Here is a 12,949-nt window from a genome sequence, read left to right as displayed (position 1 = left end):
GCAGCAAGTGAACTTAATATCAGAGGCACAAGCAGTGCAGGGCTTTCATGGAATCACAGAATGGGTTGGCGTGGCAGAGACCTCAAAGATGGGATCCGACGCCCAGCCTTGGGCAGGGACACCTTCCATTACACCAGGCTGCTCTAGGCCCCACCAGCCCAGCCCTCAGCACTTCCAGGGATCAGGCATCCACAGCTTCCGGTGCCTCACCACCCTCAGAGCGAACAGCTTTTCCCAATATCTAACCACAAACTCTCCAGTTTAAAGCCATCGTCCCTTGTTCTGTCCCTACATGCCCTCCTAAAAAATAATTTACCTCAGCTCTTTTGATTCCAGGTTCAAGTACCTTGAGGCATGGTGACGCTGCCTGGGAGGGTGGAGGGTCTCTGCTGTGCCTGTGGTGGGGCCCTGTGCTGAGCCTGGGTCACTGGGGATGAAAACACGGTCAACACAGAGCAGTCTTCTCCCAGCAACACTTCTTCCATCCCCACTCTTACCAAAAGAGCCCTTGTTATGTTATTTAGCTGAGTTTGGAGAAATCCCCATACCCAATTTAAGCCTTTTCAATTCCCCTGTTGTGCAGAGCTCCTGCCCCTCAGGAGCCAGCAGGGCCGAAGCCAAAGCCTTCCCCTCGCAGAGCAGCAGCAGCAGCAGAGCTGCCAAGGGCAGGAAACCCCCGTGCTGCTGCTGCCCAGCCCCAGGCTGCCAGGCACTGCCTTTCCGAGACTCAGCGCCTGCATTTTGTTAACTTACACGTCCCACACCCCCTTGCAACAGCTGCAGATTTCATTTGCTGGGTGGTTTATCAGTTTCTCTGCTGAGCACACACATTTTGCATGTAGCAAACTAAACGCTGCAGGCATTACCTGCACAGAGCCACGATGAGCTCTGATGGCAGCACGGACCCGGCCCCACTCCTGACAGCAAGCACACACACGGAACATGCCTCAACATGAAACACACTGCCACACGTGTCTGTTCCCATGGACCTGGAATGGGCACTACCCGTGCAGAGCAGCCAAGAGATAACTGCGCCAAAGACAGCCCTGAAATGCAAAGTTTACTTTACACCTTTCTAAGCCCAACCTGCACAGTGCTATTTCAATCCACAGAGGTACTGAGATGAACACCATTACTTTGATTTCTTTTTAAAGCCTCCGGTGGTTTTCCTGTTTTAATTGAAATTGTGGAATAGTGTAATCAAACACTTGGAATTAGTATGGAGGGAGTAAAAGCTAAAAGAAGTGATTATTAGTTTTAAACAATTACAAATTTTTAATGACTTTCTCTGCTACATCCTCCATGAGTTGAGTCTGTGAGTGGACAGAAATGGTAAAATTTAGCCAATATTGTTCAAACTGAAAACTTCACCAGACATACTGATTTTTCAAAAAGCAACGTTATGGTCCTATCCCACACCTGGTAGAATAAATGGTGTTTAAACCACCCACTGGAATGGGGCATGCAGCATCCCTACCCCAGTAAGGACCAACAGAGCTGTGCAAGGGCAGTTTGAACAAGCCTGGCAGCCACAAGAACATGAAACACTTCCCCAGGAATGCACCTCCCTGATGTTTGTGAAGCTCCAAGGGTGATTTCTCAGCTTGCTGGAGCAGAGCAGGGAGGGGGACACAGCCACTGGGTAGGAAGCTTGGGGACACATGGCCTGAGCAGGGCTGTCCCTGCCCATAGCCAGCACCAACAAAGTGCCAGGAGGTGTTCAGCAAAGCGAGTCCAGCTGCAGTGCTGCACTCCAGCTGCAAGCCTGGTCTGTGGGAAAGGAGGGAAGGAAAATACAGCTTACAGCACGTCGTCTCCAAAGCCTGCACTCTGCCATACAGAGTCCTTGACAGGTCCTGTGAGCTGGGAAGAGATCAGGGTGAACTTGGCTGAGAAAAGGCAGATGGAAAGAAAGGCAAGAAAGGATCCTTCAGGAAAATGAAATACTTAAAAACAACTGTGGCAATTCTACCAATCTCTACAGGGCTGGACATAGGCAATGAAAGAACAAATAGACATGAAGTTAAGACAGTACTTCTATATTTTATCTGATACACAGAAAGGCCAAACCCACTTTCCATGTGTTATTAGGAAATGGCTATTAGGACAGAAAAGTGTATCTTATACCTGAAGTATCTATGGATACAAATAGTGTTCAAAAGTTAAATTTCTGTTCTTGTTATGCTGCTTAATGGTTTGAAATGTCGCATCTCAGGGTCCCCAAGCACATCACCTCAATATTGCTAATGATACTGCCAAAAGCCAACAGCTGTAAGCCCTTGTCTATAGCATTGCTTTTATGTGACCAGGAACATACCTTTAAAAGTGAACCTCCTTATCACACCTCTTCACACACACTCCCTGCCTGCTCTGCATGGCACAGAACTCACTACAGGCAAATTGGCTACTCCTTGGGTATCTTAGAGCAAACTGTTTCCCTTGAACCTAAAGTGGAAATTGCCATAGTAACTCCTCATGGGACCAGCCTGCCACCAGCCCAAGCAGCCCCTCAAATTCCAGGGAGCATCAGCTCTCCCAGCCAACGGCTTCACTCTCCAGATCTGCTCCTACAGAGTAAGCCTGAGGGCACTGCAGGCCCAGGCCCCTTTCACTGCCATCTCCACATCATTTTGGGGCACTCTCTTTTGGAAGCTTGGAGGCTGGTAGCAGCCTTTTCCCTGTACCACCAGTGTTCGTTTAATCCCAGAAACACGCCATTGATGTCACTGAGGAATGCCAAGTCAAGAGAAGGGGTTAGTACTTCTCCTCCCTTGCAAAACTCCCTACTTTATTTTGGAAGACCAGTGCCTACAATGTTTTTCCATCCTCCAGCTAGAGAAACAACATGTCTCCTTACCCACTGTCACCAAGCCAGTGGAAGTGAAAAGTGTGCAGACAGATTTCACGGGTTTTTTCTTAAATAGCAAATGTGAGTAGGATGGATACATTACACCTGGAGTAGCCTGTGCAGGTTGAAATGCAAAATAATTAGTGCTTAGCATAAATTAAATCACAATTCTATTTAAAACAGAGTGCTTTACATTTGCTACATATATCTGCAGGTTTTAAGGACTTGTACATCTTGAATGCATAAACCCACTAAGGAGAAACATGGGCTGCATATATTTAACATGGCAGTTGTCACAAGTCACTGGTGATAGAAATAACAGCTTATCAGATTATTCTTTTAATAAAATTTGTGATTATTCTGGAATTTATTAGCTTCAGTAGTTCAAAGAATGCAGTTAAACAGCTGAAGAGATAGCTGTTCACGCAAATTAATAAATTGAAACATAAACCATTATAGAATATATATTTTTTTAATTGTGGTAAACATTTTAAGTTCATTTTCTATATTCAGGATATTGTAGTAACTTGAAAGAACCCTGTCTACCACAAACAACTAGTTTGATTTTAAATTATTTTTATTTTTAGAACAGGGAGGTATCATGAAGTAGACACAATGAAATAGAAACAATTCAGGACCATGGGAGTATTTTGGAAACCAGAACAAATTTCAGCCAGGACAAGGGAACACGTTTCAGTGGGTATTAGTGCAGTAAAGAGGTTACTTCTCTTTCAGCAGCACACATACTCCACTTCTCACTCACCTTTCATAAAACCCAGCATGAGCCCTTCTCTGGTACTAGCACCTTGCTGACTTCCAAGAGAAAAAGGTAGGCTCTGTTTTCTTTTGGATTTGACTTTTAACACAAGATTTGATGGTCCTAATCTTTTCTCAATTATGTAACATCAAAATAACACCAGGAACAAATACTAACCGTACCAGGGAGATGATACAAAAGAGAATTTCAAGGATTCCAAAACATCTGAAGCCCTAATTTCTCTGCTCTACAATACTGACTCTGCTCCTGCCATGAAAACAGGAGATGCTCTTTAAAACAAAAACGACAGCTATGTGTTGAAGTCATCTGCCCCCCCTCTTCTCTTTGGTGCAATTAAAGGCATGATGCCAGCAAGGAGGCTCGTGGCTCTGGCTGAAGCATGTCTCACTCCCCCAGAAAGGAGCAATGAGGCTCAAAGGTGGCACCTCCAGGGAATGCCTCAGCCAGCACTCCCAGTGCCCTATGCACAGCGGGGGTGAGCTGGTGGCAAGCTGCCTTTTCAAAGTTCCCAGCTAGGGAATTTATCACCAGGACACAAGAGGCCTGGCCCAGCAACAAGACACAACAAGTAACAACAGCATCTCTCCCAGCCTCGACCCCAGTGAAGCTGCGGCCGAAACCCCCAGCACAGGGGCACTCAGACAAAGCCAGGCTGTTTTAAAAACATTAAACATACTGTGAGAAAGGGCAGCTCTACACCTCACCCTGAAAAAGCAAACTTGGGTTTATGTTGCCAACACCGTTACCCAGTGACCAGCTCTCCTTCATGGTTAAAAAGCAGAGGTAAAAAGTACTCCCAGCTGCAACCTCAGTTCAGCAGAACAACTTACCTGTTCAGCACAGTGTGACCTCTTCCTGCACAGCACTATCCGTGTCACTCTCCACTGGCCTCAAAACCAGACCTGAGAGGACAATGCACAACATCAGGTACTACAGCTCCAGCCTGATTTATTAATTTCAAGGCAAGAGTGAAATACTTTTTCAAAATTATTTGAATGAAAAAGCTTCAGTCTCATAGATAACATGATTTTTCTACATATATTTCCTCTCTCTAGTAAAAATAATTTATGCTGCCATCATTATTATCCTTAGTATCATCTTTCAGTGAATGTCCATCTACAAATTCATTAACTTTTTTGAGACAAATCATTGGCATCCTAATCTTCTGATTCCCATGAAAGACTCACTTTCAAGATACAATTGCAGCTGCCCCACACTGCCAGTTACTGTATCATACACGTCTTAAAATTCTGTAATCAGCATCCACCAGGTGCCGTATCGCATTCAGCACACCACAGTCAGTCAATACAGACATCCCCAAACACACCAAGGCTGGTTTTGTCAAATGTTTTATTGAGTGTAGACATCTGGAGTACTGTAAAACATGCATTATCTGTAGATTCAAAAAGGAGCAAGCCACATTGTCCTCACTGTCAAACGTGTCAGGCTTGGCATACATGATGGAGATTAATGAAGTATCATGAGAGTAATATGGTTCCCGAAAAGCTTCTACAATTTGGAGTAGGGTCTTAATCGTTTGAAATGCAAAGCTGTTCACATTTAGTGAACTTGCATGTTTGCTGGAGGTGCCATATTTTAATTCAAAACAAACAAGAATAATTTCACTGGGGGGGAAGGGAGGTTCCCTAGGTAGAAACTGTATGCTTTTTGTTTCCAGATATTCCAATTCCGAATAAAAATTCATATGCTTTTTGAAGCAGCACAGTTCATTTCAGAGTGAACAAATCTGGCATTCATTTCTTCTTGGGTTGTTGAGGTGTATTAAATTTAAAGAAGATAATATCTCCATCCTCCACTACGTAATTTCTGCCTTGTTGTCTGTATTTTCCAGCAGCCTGTAAATGGAACAGACAAAAGGAAAATCGGTTACTTCATTAGACATTTTATAGTATTTTCAAATGGCAATTATTTAAATACATTTTGGTTAAGAGGTGGTAATATTTCAGCTTCAGAGTCTGACAGCCACAATACTCCTCAGCTTGACATCACTTGGTTTGACATATATATAAAATATATATAAAAGTAATTTAGCCTCCACTGGATCTGTAGTGCTTAAAATGCACCTGCATTACATTGTGGTAGAACCTGGCAAGATAAAGGACACTAAAACAGTTCAATTTTTTTTTTCTTTTTTCAATTTGGCATTCTTTTCCTTCATCTGAAAGCCCTGCAGATGGCAAACAGTGGCAGCAGGAATGGAGAGCAGCATTGCTGGAGAGGGCAGCCAGCATTGTCCGTGCCACAGCTCCCGGCTTCCCGAGGGCGCTGTCCCCGCTGACCATGGGGACACCCTGCAAAAGCCACAGCTGCGCCTGCCTGCGCGTGGGGCTCTCTCGTTGGCTTGTGCCCACATAATGAGGGGCTCAGGAGCACAAAATGCAGGCTCAGCTCTTCTGTAAGGAATTTCCTTTAGAAGGCATTTGCTTCAGAAGGACAGACAGCAGAGCAGATAGGCTGTGAAACCAGGGTACAGGAAAAGGCATACGGACCAAAGACATGAAAAGAAAATTCGTTATTAAAATGCTGTACTTGAGGAGAGCAGAAAATAGGCAAGGAATCTATTAAATATCAGCACTTTCTGCATTACAATTTATTATTCTATTTTTCTACTGTTATCTCATCGTAATTAAACCCAGTATTACAGAGGCTGTGGCATTAGGCCTGACAGGCTGGGCGGGAGGTGGTCCGCGGAAGCATTTATCTTGAAAAGTGTCTACAATATGGAAAAGTTGAGAGCTTCTGCTTTAGTTCAATAACCATTCCTGTTTTGAAGTTTTCTCTTGCAGGAGAAAGTGCTTCCATGCAAGACCTCACTGTGCCATTATTCTCAATGACACTATCACAGTGGTGGCATGCTAAGATCCCATTACAGGAAAGCTGTTAACTAATGACCTTAGTTGCTGTAGAACAGATCAGATTAATGGTACACAGTTAACTCAGACACCTTTCTTTCACAAAACCTGCTCTGTAAAGCAGCCCATTTCCCCATATTGCTGCCTGGAAATTTAGAGGCTCGATAAGCTTGTTGCTGCCATACCTTATTTAAATGTGGTTCCCAGTGATGCTAGCCTATGGAAAACTGCAGCTAAGATAGCCCTGACAACAAATACACACTGAAATAGTAATTGACCTTACCCCACATAACATTTTTGATACATACAAAATAGTACTTTGCAAATGTTTTCCTATTTCTTTCCCCTGGAAATCTGTTTAGACTGTAAAAGGCTTCAAGTTCTTTCTTTTGAAGATCCTACTAATGCTTAAAGTCAAGAGTAATTAGACAGATTGATGGCATAAATACTAATAAAACAGTGCAGTAAAAATCATCAGAAAATATAAGCTGCAGGCACAGGTACAGAAACATTTTACAGTTGAATACATTTATTACTCACATATATTTGTAGAAAAAACTGTCCTCCACAAAGTAACATAACATATTTTTTTAGCACAGTAGTGCACACTATCAGTGTGGCATAGACTTCTTTAATTAAATACATTTTGATACACTAATGTAAGTTTATGTATTTTTGTTACCAGTTTACAGTTAATTAAAAGTGACAGTGTTCCTTTAAATTCTCTAGAGACCATTTAATCCATTTCCATTGCTATCAGAAACACTGGTTGAAAAAATCAATACCCATTTGTGAATCTTGAGTATGTATTAAACAAGACACGTCTAACCAGTTCATTTGCACTTGAAAGCAGCCATCTGTAGAAGCCAGCTTTGCCTAAGCAGATATGATTGCTAATAATGTGATATCCCTGTAGACTACAAAGCCCACACAGAGCTATTCAGTGTATAGTTCACAGCACTGGCATTAAATTAGTTATGCTGTACTGGTGTTAAACACACACAAAATCAAACTTAAAAATCGATCAACTTGATAACATACAAAGCAAGCAACTCCCATTACCACTGTTATTTAAGATGACTCCTACAAGCGCCTAAATTTAATTTTGAAATTTACCAGCAATATAAAAGCAATTAGCATTGTCTATGGCATGAAACATTGTATTAAATGCAAATTAGAAAAGACCAGAGGAATACGACACTTTATTCTAAGAACAAGGTTTTTTTCCAACCTTGACTTTAAAACTGAGTAACAAATGCAAATCTGCTTGTTTTACAGCTACGTCATAACAATAAAAAATTTAATCATTAAACATGATTTGAGCATTTTTAGAATCACACATTCTGAAAAGCAAATAAAAATATACAAGCGAAATACTGATTAATTTGCTAGGTGTTAACTGATGCAGCCTCTCAGGGAAAACACTCATATTTGGGCATCAAAAACTGATGGTGGCAAAATTTGAATCTGTTACGTAAAGTGGTTTCTGACTGCAGAATATTAGATTTATTTATAGCTGTGGCTTCCCTTTACAACTACAACTCTACTTCCCTTTTCATAAAGCAGTTCACATGCCGCAACGAACCAATTATATGGGATTTTTTTCCCTCACTTCCTGGGGTTCAAACAAACCTATTAAAGTCCCGCTGCTCAGTATGATCTTCCTTAGTGATACCACTGAGAATAGGCTGAATTTGAAATCATAGTTTTGCATACCTTTCAAGCTATCAAATAGCAAACAATAAAGCTGAACCTTTTAAATTCTTTAACACATTATTGCTTGTAGAAACCTTGAAATACTGAGATTGAGTAAATCAAACTAATGTGCTTTGTAATTGCAATTTCATAAAATACAAATCTTAAGAAAATGTCAAAAATGCCAAACGTGAAATCAAACGTATATGAAATAAAGGTAAGTTTTTATGCTTAAAGAAGAAGGAAATAACACATTAGCAACACAGAGAAGAACAGCTTTGGTTACAACATTTTTTGTACAAGTTCATTTCATACTTAATGTCAAATCAGATATAATTTGTGAGCTCTAAAAGGGCACAACTTTGGGCACCTGAGCAGTCTCTGCCCTCTAGTGTTGAGAAAGCAGATGAAACTCTTCTCAACACAAGTGTCACCACAAAGAAGCGTAGGCTCCAGGAGAAAAGTTTTCCATTAAGTACCTTCACTGCCTATAGCACATAGCAGCCAACCTGAACGACCAAACTAAGGCATGGAATTTTTGATTAAGACATCAAAGGGCAAGTGAATAAAATACTGAAATGGTAAATTTTAAGATCCTAATTATGCTTATCAGAGCCTAAAACTGGAACCCACTAATCCTGTAAAAAGAGCACAATTTTCTATTACGATATTTTCTTAACCATTTGCATCTGACATTTTTAATATCGTTCTTCAAAACAAGACGACACACTTTTAGAAGAAACAGATTTTTCTGTTTCATGTTTCCTTTTAGAAGTGATTAAAAAAATCTCTTGCATCTTAAAAACTTTTTTCAAAAACAAGTCAGTTTTAAAGCTTATTAAATTCTGAACACAAATACGTAAACAGAGAGAAAAACACCCCAATATATCAGCATAACATTTAGTCTTAGTGCTGGCATGTAGTCCATGCACTATTATATGTACTGAAATAGTTGCATTCCTGCCCAGTTAGTTGGCACATTTGAACTCCTTCTTAAGTAAAATATGAAAATGAATTTTGGTCTATTGCTAGAGGTGACTGAAGATTCACTTAGCATTAAGAACTTTTTTCCAGTGAAAATTTAGAATTGAAATGGAAGAATGGCACATGTGGAGGAAGAAGAAAAAGTGGGGAGCTCACCTTGACAGCAGCCTCTGAACCTCCTTCTTTAAAATCTTCATATTTCATTACTTCAGCCATAATGAATCCCTTTTCAAAATCTGTGTGAATCTTCCCTGCTGCCTGAGGAGCCTTCGTCCCCTTCTGTCAAACGAAAGACAAGAAGAAAATTAATTGCATTTAAGAAGATTGATTGCAGGAAAGAGGTCTCTCCTTTTTTACGTGCTTTAAGGTTCTGCTGAAACTTTGTTTCATATCAGCTAAAATGCCACACATGCAGCTGGGCGATGCTCAATACTGGGACACAGGCAGAGCCTTCGCCACAGATAAACCAACCGACATTAAAGAACAGCAGCTTTGTTTTTCCTAATAGGTATCAACAGCAGTATTGATTTTAGAACCTATGACTCTGTTTTGTTGTGAGATTCGCTTCGACCCCTAGCTTTCTACACAGAAAGTGAGGAAGGTACAGATTTTTAAATAACTTTAAAATCTGAATTACTCAAGACTTTCACTTATATCCACATACTTTCAATTAAAGATAACATTCATGGTGAACAACGTTTGTAATGAGAAATGTATGTATGTCAAGCCGTACACATTAGCTTATTTTTATTTCAGAATAATTTTACTAAGTTTGATACAGAACAAACTGAGTATTCTTACCAAAACATCAAAAACTGAATCACTAAAAAATAAAAAATCACCGACAACTATACGATAATTTAAGTTCATGCAATAGAGGAGAATGCATTATAGCTGCATGCTTCAAATTACAAGGACATACATTCTGTGCACACACAACCATGGAGAGAAATTTGAGCAATAATGGTGACCTAAAGGCTGCTTAATAAAGCATGTTAAAGTGCTAAGGAGTCTGACACTGTAAAGCACAGTTTTTACAATAAAAGATGTATTGGGTTAATATGGCTACTCACTGATGCTTACCTGACTAAGTATCTTTGCACATTAAATCAAAGATACTCACAATCAGTCTTAAGATAAACCAGCTTTCAAATTCTCTAATAAAGAGCAAGCACTTCTATTGAAAAAAGAGGAATTTCACGATATGCTTTTAAAAACTATGGCAAGAATCAGAGCAACAAAATCCTGGTTTTATATTATTTTGGTTGCTGTTTCAGGGACTTTAGCAAGCAGTTATCATGTAAACAGAGATGAGGAAACAAAGCTAAAAAGTAAGCTTAAACCTTATTAAGAAAATAAGTTTAATGTGCTAAAACACATACACAAACATCTGTAGCAGTACTATTAAAAATATAAATTTACAGGAAATTATGTTGATTAATGAAAACAAATTAATTCCAGTGAATGAAATGAAATACAGCACTGAAACTCATTGCACAGCCCTAAATACAGTGATGCAAAAAATCAAGCTCAAAGACTGAACTGTGCCACAAAAAGTTGACATAGTAATTTTTGAAGGTAAGAGTTTGCAACTGTACACATTCCGAAATATTTTTTCTATATTGATCTTTATATTGCAACATATTTATATTCAAATGCAAACCACTACAGCTCAGCTCTTACTGTCCTCTGGGAATAAATCGAATAAATCAGTTGATGTCTATGGCTATAACCACTCTGCATCAATACTTAAAATACATAATATTGTTTTAGACATTACATAAGCACCCAGATAAACATATAAAACTACCAAAATAAACTAGGTCTAAATACTAAAGTGAGTAAAAGACCTGAATTACTGCACACTGATTTTAGGATTTGGAGCCCAACTGTGTATCCACGAGGAATATAATGACGTTATATTGCTTTTATTGCTAAAATGTAATCCCAGCAAAGCACAGGAGGAATGAACCATCCGCAACCCAAACAAACTTAGTGAATACAAAATGAAAAGCAACATCAATTTCACTGCAGACAAACCCAGTCACACAGATTAAGCAAGCACAATACTGGTACGTCTTATCTCTGACCACAGGAGGAGGGTAGACAGATTCTACAGGATGAAGAAATTCAGACTATGTAATAGGCAGAATCAATTGTTACCTGCCTCAATCAATGCAGCTCCACTTTCACTGTTCAGCAGCTCACAAATAATTAAAGTTATCCTGGACAAAAACCTCATCTGTAATGACTAGCTAACCGCCACCATGACAAACTTCAAAGTCAGTGATATCAATCTGAATTCAATAGTGTGGAACTGGATATAGCTGATGAATAAGTATGAATCTTACCCTGATGGTCCATGCACGCACTTCATCTGGGCCTGCAGTGAAAAAGTATTCTAGTTGGAGTGCTGCATATCCAGCCTTAATGATCTTTGCTAAAGCACTGAAAAAAAAAAAAGGGGGAAGGAATCCAATTCATTCAGCATATACACATAAAACAGCTAAATGTGCCAAGTAATCAATTTACGAGGAAAGACATCACATATTTTGAAGATAGCAGGTCTACTTTTGAACAGAGCAATAATTGCAGTAGCCTTTTACTTTGAACTCTCTTCAGAAGAACTACTTTTTTACTGCAAAATCATAAAGATAGTATTTTGATTTGTTTATCTGGCAACCTACAGAAACATGGGATAAATATAAATCACCCTATCAGGCAGCACTCTTGTCTCATGCAATTTTCAGGACTCCAGGTCATGAAAGCGTATCTCTTTGACTGAAATTCAATATTGAAACAATTTATTACAGTTCCTCAGAAAATTATGGCAAAAATTTCTCCACTGTCCTTATTCCCCATAGATGACGAAACAGTTTTGGTGATCATTCCTTCTCAAAAATATACATAACTAATACCTATGTTATAATTAAAACACTGTACAGAGATGACAGATGACAGTTAAAAACTTAATTTAAAATAAATCTTTTCACTCTGTCTCATGGTAAAGAAAGGAGAAGATTCTCTCTTTATAATGGTAATTACTCTGTCATTTATTATTCTATCAGCGCAAGCAATTAAATTACTGCAAGGAAATAGTTGATAATAAAGTGTAGGGAAAATGAATGCTAATTAACCTTTGTGTCATGTTCTCTTCCAGATACTTCTGTTTCTCCTCAGCACTCATATCTTGCAACTTGAGTTCCAAGGCCCCACTAAAAGGAATGACCAAAGCACCCGGGTCATGCTTGTCCACCCACTCTTTAATTTTTATCAACCTGTAGACAACAAAGGGCACAACATTATCTTGTAGTGCATGCATGGCTGTACCACATTCATTATTATCAAGTAGCACATACATATTCATAAGAATTGCACGGATTTATGATGCCATCTTTTTGTGTATTGCTTTCCAAGGTCAAGGCATTAACAGGCAGCAATTGCTTCAGGTGTACTCCATTAACATTTCACTGTTTCCTGGTTTCTGTTTGGCATTTAATCTACAGAAATAGGCATAATTTGGGACAATAACTAGGTGTTTGGTAGAGGTTAAATACTTGCAGTCTAAAAAGTGAATAAAACTTTCTGACAGAAAAATGTACTTCCAAGAATTATATTTATCAAATGTGGTAAAACTGAGGGCCTTTAGTTTTTCCTGACTCTTTTTTTTTTTTAATTTTAAAAAAAAGGCATCTCAGTAGCTAAGACTGCTGATACTAGCAGACAGGAAAGAACACTACACTCCTATATAGCAAGCTGCACGTGCTTTTT

General features: G+C 39.5%; 1 protein-coding gene and 1 long non-coding RNA gene across 15 annotated transcripts in view; both read right to left on the bottom strand.

The window, feature by feature from the left end:
- Positions 1-888, bottom strand: part of LOC135308857 (uncharacterized) — a 30,976-nt gene extending 30,088 nt beyond the window's left edge. For 7 of the 12 annotated variants that reach the window (XR_010369212.1, XR_010369204.1, XR_010369203.1 and 4 more), the window contains exon 1: positions 317-625. This is a non-coding gene — a long non-coding RNA (uncharacterized LOC135308857). Of the gene's footprint in view, positions 1-81; positions 168-316; positions 634-753 lie in introns of those variants that run through there. The other 5 variants (XR_010369213.1, XR_010369208.1, XR_010369211.1 and 2 more) reach the window with 4 other exon arrangements.
- Positions 889-4,959: 4,071 nt separating this feature from the next.
- OLA1 (Obg like ATPase 1) overlaps positions 4,960-12,949 on the bottom strand; it is a 104,362-nt gene continuing 96,372 nt past the window's right edge. For all 3 annotated transcript variants that reach the window (XM_064434407.1, XM_064434408.1, XM_064434409.1), the window contains 4 exons: positions 12,316-12,456; positions 11,530-11,626; positions 9,335-9,457; positions 4,960-5,482 (listed from right to left, as the gene is read on the bottom strand). In XM_064434407.1, coding sequence (XP_064290477.1) covers positions 5,381-5,482; positions 9,335-9,457; positions 11,530-11,626; positions 12,316-12,456 — 463 coding nt within the window. In that variant the 3' untranslated portion in view covers positions 4,960-5,380. The remainder of the gene's footprint in view (positions 5,483-9,334; positions 9,458-11,529; positions 11,627-12,315; positions 12,457-12,949) is intronic.

The sequence above is a fragment of the Passer domesticus genome, chromosome 10, assembly GCF_036417665.1.
Source record: "Passer domesticus isolate bPasDom1 chromosome 10, bPasDom1.hap1, whole genome shotgun sequence".
Classification (NCBI taxonomy): Eukaryota; Metazoa; Chordata; class Aves; order Passeriformes; family Passeridae; genus Passer; species Passer domesticus.
The sequence above is the reverse complement of the archived record's forward strand: the minus strand, read 5'-3'. Positions and strand labels throughout refer to the sequence as shown.